The sequence below is a fragment of the Pogoniulus pusillus genome, chromosome 1, assembly GCF_015220805.1.
Source record: "Pogoniulus pusillus isolate bPogPus1 chromosome 1, bPogPus1.pri, whole genome shotgun sequence".
In the NCBI taxonomy this organism is placed as follows: Eukaryota; Metazoa; Chordata; class Aves; order Piciformes; family Lybiidae; genus Pogoniulus; species Pogoniulus pusillus.
Genome location: NC_087264.1, coordinates 22,795,185 through 22,807,857, shown reverse-complemented (window position 1 = coordinate 22,807,857; position 12,673 = coordinate 22,795,185). Strand labels below are relative to the sequence as shown.

General features: G+C 47.4%; 1 protein-coding gene across 3 annotated transcripts in view; it reads left to right on the top strand.

Annotated features, from left to right (window-relative positions):
• ZFYVE26 (zinc finger FYVE-type containing 26) overlaps positions 1–12,673 on the top strand; it is a 74,687-nt gene that overhangs the window by 36,910 nt on the left and 25,104 nt on the right. For all 3 annotated transcript variants that reach the window (XM_064143956.1, XM_064143950.1, XM_064143945.1), the window contains 6 exons: positions 2,950–3,054; positions 4,229–4,351; positions 6,077–6,253; positions 8,552–8,798; positions 11,140–11,238; positions 12,146–12,303. In XM_064143956.1, coding sequence (XP_064000026.1) covers positions 2,950–3,054; positions 4,229–4,351; positions 6,077–6,253; positions 8,552–8,798; positions 11,140–11,238; positions 12,146–12,303 — 909 coding nt within the window. The remainder of the gene's footprint in view (positions 1–2,949; positions 3,055–4,228; positions 4,352–6,076; positions 6,254–8,551; positions 8,799–11,139; positions 11,239–12,145; positions 12,304–12,673) is intronic.

Below are 12,673 nucleotides of genomic sequence, written 5' to 3'. Positions count from 1 at the left end.
AGATACAAAATTGAGCCCAGAACTGGACACCTTGAGTGCTGTGTCCAGATCTGGGCACCTCAATTCATGAGAGATGTTGAGATACTGGAACATGTCTAGAGGCAGATGACAAAGATGGTGAGGGGCCTGCAGCAATGGGATGAGATTGAACAAGGCCAAGTGCAGGGTTCTACACTTTAGCCACAACAGCAGCACTACAGGCTGGGGACAGAGTGGCTGAGAGCAGCCAGGCAGAGAGGGACCTGGGGGTACTGGTAGAGGGGAGCTGAAGATGAGGCAGCAGTGTGCCCAGGTGGGCAGCAGAGCCAATAGCATCCTGGCCTGGCTCAGAAGCAGTGTGGCCAGCAGGACCAGGGAGGTTATTCTGCCCCTGTGCTCAACACTGGTCAGGCCACACCTTGAGTGCTTTGTCCAGTTCTGGGCTCCTCCATTCAAGAGAGATGTTGAGGTACTGGAAGATGTCCAGAGAAGGGCAACGAAGATGGTGAGGGACCTGGAGCACAGCCCTGTGAGGAGAGGCTGAGGGAGCTGGGAGTGTGCAGCCTGGAGAAGAGGAGGCTCAGGGCAGATCTCATTGCTGTCTGCTGTCTACAACTACCTGAACTAGCACCAGCCTTTAGGAGCTTTCCACCATTTCATAAGCTCGAGAGGAGTCAATGTGCCTCAGTGTGCCCTGTGAGACTGGTGGTCCAATACGCATGTGTGTACTGCAGTCAGTTCTTCTAACTGCAGGGTGGTGTAGATATCCAAGTCAGGCTAGCTGGCCCAAAGTTCAGCACAGACTGAAAAGCCAACTGGAGCAGCAAAGGGAGTCTAAACCCCTGCTGAGCTCTGTCTGAGGGTGGTTCTGCCGACTGCAGCTCAACAGCTCAGTTGTTTCTCTTAGTGCCAGCAGTATCTGCAGCGTGCATGTACTTCTTCATCCATAATTATTGCCACCTAGTCTTTTAAGGAACTTCCTTTACAAACATGCCTTCTGCACTCATACCTCTGAGAAAATGGCTTTGTCTTTTTCAGAGTGCAGGTGCATTTCTGTTGTGGTTTAGCCTCAGCCAGCAGCTAGACACCACCTAGCCACTCGCTCAGAGAATCACAGCAACATCCAGGTTGGCAAAGCCCCTCAGGATCACCAAGTCCAATTTATAAGATTCACCTTAAACCTTAGCCCTAAGCACCATATCCAAACCACTCTTAAACACGTCCATTGTGGGCAACTGCACCACCTCCCTGGGCAGCTCATTCCAGTGCCTGAAGTGCTTCCAGTGCTCACTCCTTCCTTCTCTTTCCTAGTGCAATGGAAAGGACAATTTGGAAAACAGTGTAATTTGTGGCTTGAGAAAAGAACAGTTTGTCCATCTGGAGAGCTGTAACCAGTGGAGTCCCCCAGGCATCAGTGCTGGGTCCAGTCCTGTTCAACATCTTCATCAATGACACTGATGAGGGGACAGAGTTTCTGCTCAGCACGTTTGCTGATGACACCAAACTGGGAGGCTTGGCTGAGAGGGGATTTAATAAATGTTTATAACTCTCTGAGGGCTGGGGGCCAGGAGTGGGGGACAGGCTCTGCTCACTGCACCCTGGGATAGGACAGGTAGCAATGGGTGTAAGTTGCAGCAAAAGAGGTTCCAGCTCAAAACAAGGGGGAGCTTCTTGACTTTAAGGGTTCCAGAGCACTGGCACAGGCTGCCCAGAGAGGTTGTGCAGTCTCCTCTGGAGACTTTCAAGGCCTATCTGGATGTGTTCTTCTGATCTGTGCTAGATTGTGTGGTCCTGCTCTGGCAGGGGTGTTGGACTAGATGATCTCCTTGGATCCCTTCCAGCCCCTAATATCCTATGAGCCTGTAATAACTTCATTGAAATATAATAACAGGAATAATAGTAAAATATAATAGCTGTAATGAAAAGGAAGATAATGAAGAGAGAGACATAAAACCCAAGAAAAGACAAGTGATGCCCAATGCAGTAGCTCACCACCTGCTGACCAATGCCCAGCCAGTCCCTCAGCAGCAATCCATCTCTGCCTGGGTCAGACTCCCCCAGTTTATATACTGGGCATAATCATAGAATCAAGCAGGTTGGAAGAGACCTCTAAGCTCATCCAGTCCAACCTAGCACCCAGCCCTAGCCAATCACCAGACCATGGCACTAAGTGCCCCAGCCAGGCTTTGCTTCAACACCTCCAGGGACAGCAACTCCTCCACCTCCCTGGGTAGCCCATTCCAATGCCAATCACTCTCTCTGACAACAACTTCCTCCTAACAACCAGCCTATACTTCCCCCAGCAGAACTTGAGACTGTGTCTCCTTGTTCTGTTGCTGGTTGTCTGGCAGAAGAGCCCAACCCCACCTGGCTATAACCTCCCTTCAGGTATTTGTAGACAGCAATGAGGTCTGCCCTGAGCCTCCTCTCCTCCAGGCTGCACACCCCTATCTCCTTCAGCCTCTCCTCATAGGGTTTGTGTTCCAGGCCTCTCACCAGCTTCATCACCCTTCTCTGGACACCTCAACATCACTCTTGAATTGAGGGGCCCAGAACTGGACACAAGTGTGGAGTATTCTTTTGGCTAGTTCAGGCCAGCTGTCCTGGCTGTGCTCCCTCCCAGCTTCTTGTGCACCTGCTCACTGACAGAGCATGGGAAACGGAGAAGTTTAGGATATGCACTACTTAGTAATAACTAATACAGCAGAGTGTTATCAACACTGTTCTTAACAATGAGTCCAAACCATAGCACTGTACCTTCTGCTATGAAAAAAGTTATTTCTATCCCAATTGAAACCAGGACAATTACATCATCCCAGAAGAAAGACTAGAGATAAATGTGGGCCTCCTTTTTGATGTTTCCCTTTGTGTGAAGCAACACTTGATGTGATCAACTCAGATGTTTCCTTAGACTCAACAATTGTTGTAGCTAAAAGCTTTTAAGACTTCTGCTACCCTAATCTTTTTCAGATTTTGACTGTGCAGAGTGAACCTTTGTGGATTGACTGGCAGGATCTGAAAAAAGCCTGCACTGATGACCCCCAAGCCATCATGGATATCATTCTGAAAGCAAAGGTTAGGCATCATCATAAGAGTTTTGTAGGATTGGAATGCATTTAACTTGTAATAGATTGATTTGTTGAGGTATCTTTGAAAAACAGTTGTTATGCTCATGGCCCAAACTGGAACACCTTAAGAGAGGAAGGATTCTTTTACTCACTTCTGTGCTAGAGAAACAGATGTAGAGCTGTGTTTAATGTCAAGATTCACATGTAGTTAGTAATTCTTAAACTTAAGTTTTAACTGTTAAAACCTGGTCTTTTCTCTTAGAACTTTGAGGAATTTAGTGGCATAGCTTTTGGCATTGTGCAGGCTTGGTTGTTATAGAAGTACTGAGATTGTACATCTGGATGGCCTTAAAAGTCTCTGTAAAAAGCCAACTTGCTTACTGTGATTTATGAAGGTATTCTTAATGTAAGCTGTAGCTAAAAAAATTCACTGTCATCTTCCCCTTGTCAATGCAATTATTTACTTTTTGAATGTGGCAGAGGAGTCTAAGCTACAGAATTTCTTGAAGTGAATCAGAACTTTGGGAGAAACAGCTTTAGAGCCAATGGCGTCCTGGCCTGGATCAGGAGCAGTGTGGCCAGTAGGATGAGGGAGGTTATTCTTCCCCTGTACTCAGCACTGGTCAGGCCACACCTTGAGTACTGTGTCTAGTTCTGGGCTCCTCAATTCAAGAGAGATGTTGAGGTGCTGGAAAGTGTCCAGAGAAGGGCAATGAAGATGGTGAGGGGCCTGGAACACAAATCCTATGAGGAGAGGCTGAGGGAGCTGGGGGTGTGCAGCCTGCAGAAGAGGAGGCTCAGGGCAGACCTCATTGCTGTCTGCAGCTACCTGAAGGGAGGTTGTAGCCAGGTGGGGTTGGTCTCTTCTGTCAGACAACCAGAAATAGAACAAGGGGACACAGTCTCAAGCTGTACTGGGGGAAGTTTAGGCTGGATGTTAGGAGGAAGTTGTTGGCAGAGAGAGTGATTGGAATGGGCTACCCAGGGAGGTGGTGGAGTTGCTGTCTCTGGAGGTGTTCAAGAAAAGACTGTATGGGGCACTTAGTGCCATGGTCTAGATGACTGGCTAGCGTTGGGTGCTAGCTTGGAAGTCTCTCTTCCAACCTGGTTGATTCTATGATCAAAGAGAATAGAGTTTGTCCTTCATTTAGTTTTGTTTTTGTTTGAATTTAACTCTTTAGGATTATGAGTTGTGTGAGGAATGGGGACACTTGTATCCTGTCCCAAGGGAAGACTTGATCAACCTTCACCGTGAGCACCTTCTTCACTTACTGGAGATGGGAGACATGGAAAAAGCATTGCAGGTAATAGCAAAACTCTTTCAGTCTTACATCCATAGGTCAAGTAAGTTGAGAGCTGTTTTCTTTGATTACTTCATGTGTGTTTTTGTGGTCTTTTTGCTGCTTCTCTTAAGAAATGCTATTTGCTCAGATATACATGCAGGATCAAGGGAGGTTCTCCTCCCCCTCTACTCTGCCCTGCTGAGACCTCATCTTGAGTACTGTGTTCAGTTTTGGGCTCCCCAGTTGGAGAGAGAGAGGGATCTGCTGGAGAGAGTCCAGGGGAGGGCTACAAGGATGATGAGGGGAGTCGAGGGTATGGCTTATGAAGAGAGGCTGAGTGACCTGGGGCTGTGTAGTCTGGAGAAGAGAAGACTGAGAGGGGATTTGATAAATGTTTGTAAATATCTCAGGGCTGGCCTGGAAGGGGGAGACAGGCTCTGCTCACTTGCAGACAAGGAGCAATGGGTGTAAATTGCAGCAAAAGAGGTTCTACCTCAACACAAGGGAGAGCTTGTTTACTGTAAGGGTCCCAGAGCACTGGCACAGGCTCCCCAGTGAGGCTGTGGAGTCTCCTTCTCTGGAGCCTTTCAGGGCCTGTCTGGATGCATTCCTCTGTGATCTGTGTTAGATAGCATTGTCCTGCTGTGGCAGGGGCGTTGGACTGGATGATCTCCTTGAGTCTGTTCCAACCCCTAACATCCTGTGATTCCATTTCTCCCCTGTTGTGCTGAAGTGAAAATCCAACTTGGCAGTCTGGTTGTTGGGCCTGGCAAAGTAAGACCTTTTATTTGAAAAATCTTATTGAAGGACTTCTGTGCTGCTTAAGCACAGAAACCAGAAATGAGACTGAGAACAGGAACTGGTCAGTTGTGCTTCAGTGCCCAAAGGAGTGAAGTGTGAATTCTTTTGGGTATAATAATTATGGAGCTGTTGCTAGTAAGAGTGTACAGTATAGAACAGGCTTTTTCAGACTCTGCAGCTTTGGAAACATTCCAGAAGCAAAGCAGAAACTTGTGACCACTATATCTTCTGTCCTATTTCTCACTTAATTTTATTACTTACCTTGAGTTTTAAAGAAAATAATTATAAGTGGAGCAAATAGGCAATGAGTAGTCTATAAATGGGTTGTCTAAATAATACTTATGTATCTAAGATGCTTGTGGAAGTTAGTTTTTACTTGTTGGATCATTGTAGGGCAGTAATCTGTCAGGGACTGCCTGTTATAGAATCACAGCAACATGTAGGTTGGCAAAGCCTCTCAGCATCACCAAGTCCAACCTAGAACCCTACTCTGCAAGATTCAGCTTCAACCGTAGCCCTAAGCACCACAGCCAAACCACCCTGAAACACAGCCAGCATGGGGGACTCCACCACCTCCCTGGGCAGCTCATTCCACTCTGTCCATGCAAAACATCCCTAATGTCCAATCTAAACCTCCCCAGCCTCAACTTGAGGCCATTCCCCCTTGTTTCGACTCCAATTACCTTTGAAAGGAGACCCGCAGCAGCCTCTCCACAATGTCCCTTCACATAGTTGTAGACAGCAGTGAGGTCCCTTCAGCCTCCTCTTCCTCACACTAACCATCCCCAGCTCTCTCAGTCATTCCTCATAAGATTTATTCTCTAGGGGCCCTTCTCCAGCTTTGTTGCCCTCCTCTGGACCTGCTCCAGCACCTCCACATCTCTCCTGTAAAGGCTGCTTTCCAGAATGTAGTGGGGATTCACTGGATTTTGTTTGGTTCTGTAGCTTTTACAAAGAATTGATGACCCTGGTGTTTGCCTTGCCATCAGTGAACAGTCCCTTGACCAGCATCCAAACTTGGCAGCCTCTCACTTCTTGGCTGATTACCTCACAGCTCACTTCTATACCAGTCTGACAGCAGCACGCCATAACGAAATCCAGGCACTCTATATAGGATCAAAGGTGAGTAAAACCTCATGGGTTTTAATTGTAGTGTTTAACAAGAGTCCCAAGTGAAACAGAAAACATCTGCAACTTTCTCCCTGCCAAGACTAACACCACCTGTCCTACATATATCCACCTGTGCTCTTTGATGCTTATACAGGATGCGCCTCTCAAGCACCTTCCGGAGTAGACAGTATCACCCTGTTTTTTGGATGGCAATTGTGTTTGATGAAATCATACAGGTTCTGTGTCCAGCCTGGGAATAGATGTATTTAGCTGATGCAATGCCAAGCACAAATCTAGGCTGGGTGGCAAATGGCTGGGAGCAGCCCCAAGGAAAAGGCCTTGGGGTCTGGGTTGGTGGAAAGCTCAACACGGCCAGCAGTGTGAGTGCAGCCCAGACAGCAACCCTGTGCTGGGCTGCAGCAAGAGCAGTGTGGGCAGCAGGGCAAGGGAAGGGATTCTGCCCCTTGGCTCTGCTCTCCTCACACCCCACCTGCAGTCCTGTGTGCAGTTCTGGAGCCCCCAGCACAAGAAGCACATAGAAGTGTTGAAGCCAGTCCAGAAGAGGCCATGAAGATGCTGAGAGGGCTGCAGCAGCTCTGCTGTGAGGACAGGCTGAGAGAGTGGAGGCTCTGCACACTAGAGAAGAGAAGGCTTTGAGGAGAACTTGGAGTAGCTTTCAAGTATCTTAAGGCAGTCTACAGGAAGGCTGGGAAGGGGCTACTGACAAGGTCTTGTAATGACAGGATGAGGGGTAATGGCTTTAAACTGGTAGAGAAGAGAGTCAAACTAGAAGTTAGGAAGAAGTTCTTTGCAGTGGGGTGGTGAGACACTGTCACAGATTGCCCATGTTGATTTATGGATGTTCTCTCCCTGAAGGTGTTTGAGGCCAGGTTGGATGAGGCCTTGAGCAAGCTGTTCTAGTGGGAGATGTCCCTGCCTATGGCAGGGGGGTTGGAACTGTCTGAGCTTTGAGGTCCATTCCAACCTAAACCATTCTATGATTCTAATCAATAGATGTGTTTAATTAAAAGCATTTTATGTAAACAAAATGCAGTATGTTTGGTAATGTCTGTTTTATTATAAGACTACAAATGGCAGCTTGCTACAGTGTGTGTCACAATGGGACATTGCTGGCTTTCCTGTTTCCTTAGGTATCCCTTTGAACACATATTACCAAATTTGGAAAGTGTCCATATTAACTGTTCATTTTCAGAATTACTCTTCCTTTCTTCCCTTGGTATTTCCTCAGATGATGTAAGGATAGTGCTTCAAGCAGCACTACAGGCTGGGGTCAGAGTGGCTGAGAGCAGCCAGGAAGAAAGGAACCTGAGGGTACTGGTAGAGAGTAGGCTGAACGTGAGCCAGCAGTGTGCCCAGGTGGGCAGGAGAGCCAATGGCATCCTGGCCTGGATCAGCAACAGTGTAGCCAGTAGGATGACTGAGGTTCTTCTGCCCCTGTGCTCAGCACTGCTCAGGCCACCCCTTGAGTGCTGTGTCCAGTTCTGGGCCCCTCAATTCAAGAGAGATGTTGAGGTGCTGGAACGTGTCCAGAGAAGGGCAATGAAGCTGGTGAGAGGCCTGGAGCACAGCCCTGTGAGGAGAGGCTGAGGGAGCTGGGGGTGTGCAGCCTGGAGGAGAGGAGGCTCAGGGCAGACCTCATTGCTGTCTGCAGCTACCTGCAGGGAGGCTGTGGCCAGGTGGGGTTGGTCTCTTTTGCCAGGCACCCAGCAGCAGAACAAGGGAACAGAGTCTCAAGCTGTGCCAAGGGAGGTCTAGGCTGGATGTTAGGAGGAAGTTGTTGTCAGAGAGAGTGATTGGCATTGGAATGGGCTGCCCAGGGAGGTGGTGGAGTCACTGTCCCTGGAGGTGTTCAAGCCAAGCCTGGATGAGGCACTTAGTGCCATGGTCTAGTTGACTGGATAGGGCTGGGTGCTAGTTTGGACCAGATGATCTTGGAGGTCTCTTCCAATCTGGTTGATTCTGTGATTCTTTTTGTAAGCTTATTTAATGGGAGAATGTACAAATTAATTGGCACAAGGTCACAAAATGCTTTCACCTACCTTTGAAATGAGGCAGTGTTTTATAGGATGGGAAGGTGGAAGCTGGGCAGGTTTTGAAATCCACTTAGTAATTCTTTAACAGAAGTAGGAATAGGTCTGACAATTCCTGACTACATTTTCCTGCCCTCTGTAGTCCTTTCCCTGCATAAGCTACTGTGCTAACTCTTGCCTTTTAATCTCTCGCAAAGAAAACGCTTTTGGAACGTGAAGGTGTATAATCTTAACATTTGCTTTTTTCCTTCTGTCTCAGGTGCTGCTGACTCTGCCTGAGCTCTCCCGTGTTAACTACTTCCACCTCTCCTCCAGGCCACTGCTCATGCTAGAGCAGCTTCTCATGAACATGAAGGTGGACTGGGTAGCTGTTGCCGTGCAGACACTGCACCAGCTTTTAGCTGGACAGGAAATCGGTTTTACTGTAGAAGACATTGACTGTTTGCTCTCCAGATATGCAGAGAAAGCTCTCAAATTCCCTTTTGCATTAAAAGAAAAGAAATCAGGTGACTGGCCATGAGAACGCAGTTTTCCACTTGGGAAAGAGCTAATTTACCCCTGGAATTGGTTCACCAATTGTGCCATAACACTTTCAGATGTGTGCCTCCAATCTTGCTCGTGATCTTAAAGTCTTTGCCTTTTTTGTGTGTCCTCAAGTACCAACAGCTTCAAAAGTTTCTTGAATTCTCCATCACTCCTTTGGGGTCTCTTCTTATATGATACAGTGCAATTTTATTTGCTTCTCATTTAACATGACCTGATGGGTTAAGCAGCATTAAAACCTCAGCTAACTGCACTCCAAATAGAATGGGGATTTTATCTTGCATAGTCTTTCCTCCTCCAGCATCCTGTTCGTTTTCATATAGAAAACTTTTAAGCTTGTAATTCTGTTTAAGAGTCTTGTCACAATTCTTTCTGGTTTGCCAGTCCCTTCTTGTCCATATTATCTTTGATTTATTTTTTTGCCCTGCATTTGGCTTTCCTTCCAGGGCTTTAGGACTGGCATAGCAGATCAAGGGAGGTTCTCCTCCCCCTCTACTCTGCCCTGGTGAGACCCCATCTTGAATACTGTGTTCAGTTTTGGGCTCCCCAGTTGAAGAGGGACAGGGATCTGCTGGAGAGGGTCCAGTGGAGGGCTATGAGGATGATGAGGGGACTGGAGGGCATGGCTGATGAGGAAAGGCTGAGGGACCTGGGGATTTTCAGTCTGGAGAAGAGAAGACTGAGAGGGGATTTGATAAACGTTTATAAGTATCTGAAGGCTGCCAGGATGGGCGGGACAGGCTCTGCTCACTGCTCCCTGGGATAGGACAAGGAGCAATGGGTGTAAATTGCAGCACAAGAGATTCCGGCTCAACACAAGGGGGAACTTCTTTACTGTCAGAGCACTGCCACAGGCTGCCCAGAGAGGCTGTGGAGTCTCTTTCTCTGGAGCCTTTCAAGGCCTATCTGGATGCATTCCTCTGTGATCTGTGTTACATAGTATTGCCCTGCTGTGGCAGGGGGGTTGGACTGGATGATCTCCTTGGGTTCCTTCCAACCCTTAACATCCTGTGAGCCTAGGATCCTGTGATGCTGCTGCAGATCAAGCTCAGTGCTTTTATGTCCCTGTTAAAAGCACATGGCAGGTGTACCTGTCTGTACCTGTTTCTATCTACATCTATGGTACTAACTTGCGTTATACCACTCTCCAAATGTTGACTTCATTTCATGCAGCTCTTGTTAGCATAAAAGCATCAGATTTTAACTCTCTTGCTGACAAATGACCTATAGCCTTGCAAGTATGTTCTTTCATTGCCATGGGATGCATTTACTATTTACCACGAGTACCTCATGACACATCTGTTACATATTCTCTCTTGTGCTATTCCTGTGCCCATTGCTTTGATAAGGATCCTGTTCTCTGTCTTTCAAGTCACTGAAATTTATATACTTGTAGATGACTTGTTGTGGACTACTTTTCATAGAAATGTACTATTTTATGATTACATATTTCATGCCATTCTGTGCTGACATTCAGACATCAATCCTGTGATTGAATTCCTCTGATCCTCCTGCATCTGGGTTGAGGCAATGCTGGAGAGCAGCCCTCAGGAGAGGGATTTGGAGGTGCTGGTGGATGAGAAGCTCTACATGAGCCATCAGTGTGCACTTGCAGCCCAGAAAGCCAAGCAGAGCCTGGGCTGCAGCAGGAGAAGTGTGGCCAGCAGGGCCAGGGAGGTGATTCTCCCCCTCTACTGCACTCTGCTGAGACCCCACCTGGAGTACTGCATCCAGTTCTGGAGCCCCTGGGACAAGAGGGATGTGGAGATGCTGGAGTGTGTCCAGAGCAGGACCAGGAGGATGCTCACAGGGCTGCAGCAGCTCTGCTATGAGGACAGACTGAAAGAGTTGGGGCTGTGCAGGCTGGAGAAGAGGAGGCTCCCAGGTGACCTTCTTGTGGCCTTGCAGGATCTGAAGAGGGCCTACAAAAGAGTTGGGGAGAGACTTTTTTAGGCTGTGAGGGAGTGCCAGGACTGGGGGGAATGGAGCAAAGCTGGAGGTGGGGAGAGTCAGACTGGACTGTTCAGCATGAGAGTGGTGAGAGGCTGGAATGGGTTGCCCAGGGAGGTGGTTGAGGCCCCATCCCTGGAGGTATTTAAGGCCAGGCTGGCTGAGGCTGTGGGCAGCCTGCTCTAGGGTAGGGTGTCCCTGGGCATGTCAGGGGGGTTGGAACTGGCTGATCCTTGTGGTCCCTTCCAACCCTGTCTGATTCTATGATAATTTCCTAAAAGCAGGTAGCTGTGTGGCCAGTATTGGTTGTTCTCTGATTTTGTAACATTCTTTTTCTCCTTCCATTTATTCTAGATTCTCTAATACGTATCCAAGAAAGTATCAATCAGGTATTGGAGAGTGAAGTGCTGTCTAAATCGGGTTCATCAGACCTATCTCCTGTCAGCTTTGCTGGTGAGGTTAAGACCTTGGTGCTATTTGCTCTTGATGTGTTATATGTTTTATACCTTGTGTGTGTGTCCCACCACTTAATAGTAACTTAGGTCTATTTTAACACAGGTTAGTAAGTCTCTACAGTTGGGTGCTTTGGGGCCAACTGAAGAAATACCTAAAGGGGAACAAGAAATCTATGACTGGTTTGCATTTTGCTAGGTACCTATAAAACACCTGAAAAATCAGCACAAAGCCTTTCCTTTCCAGATCCTACAGGAAAAAAAAACACCACAACCTGAAGACGACAAAAAACCTTGAACAAGTCACAGAAAACAGGACTACATATGTAGGGGGAAAAGAAAACCTCTTTGCCACAGCTGGGCTGCTAGTGGATTGTTGTGATACTTCTCCCCCTCTTCCTATTCTTTTCTCACTCTTTTTTTGATTGTGGATCTGAACTTTGGTTTACAGTAGATATCTCATTTATGTTAGGTTTTAGAAGGTTTTGGTTTGGCTGTCATGTTTGGGGATTTTTTCTGTGTGTCATTCTTTTGGTCCCTGAATGTACTTTTTTTTTTCCTAGGATCCCTCTTGTGACCTGAGGGAAACAGCACACTTTCTGTTGTCTAAGAGACTCCATTCATAGAATCATAGAGTAGTTTAGGTTGGAAAGGATCTCAAGGATCATCCAGTTCCAACCCCCCTGCCGTAGGCAGGGACACCTCCCACTAGAACAGGTTGCTCAAGGCCTCGTCCAGTCTGGCCTTGAACACCTTCAGGGAGGTTGTGTGTGTTTGCTGCTGTTGAAAGGGACTGGTACTCATCTTGTGAGCCAGAGAGATCTTATGACCTCTGGAGGTCTGCAGCGTTTGCTGCTATTCAAGACTCCGTTAAGCATCTTAAATCCAATTCTGTGGCTTGTTTTAAGGTGTCACCATGTCATCAAGTCCCAGAGAAAGAAGCCTGCAGCAGAATTTGTTTCCTCAAGAGTTTGTGCCTCCTGAGAAGCCACCACCCAAGCAACAATGGATACCTGATGACACTGAAACGACATGCATGGTTTGCAAAACTGAACGCTTCACTATGGTAAGGAGCAAAAAATGAAGTACAGACACTCCTAGAGCTGACCTTGATATGAACACTTGCTCATAGTCTGTTTTGTAGGAGACATTACTTACTTTATATGTTTGTCTGCATCAGTGTAAGTCTGACAAGACTGCCACTCCTTTGGTATTCAACTGTTAGTTTCTCTTTGGCTTAGCTGAAGAGACTGGCAGCAGCTAGCTGCCTGCAGAGCAGGTGAGCTTGTGAAGTGATAGAGCTTAAAGAGCTCTGGTCATCAGAGAGGAAACAAATAGGAGGCCTCAAAAATGTGCAGGAGATCTCAAAGGCTGTGCAGATGACTGTGCCAGCGAGAAGTAATGTGTGCATCGTACAGCTCAGATGAGCAGTGCAG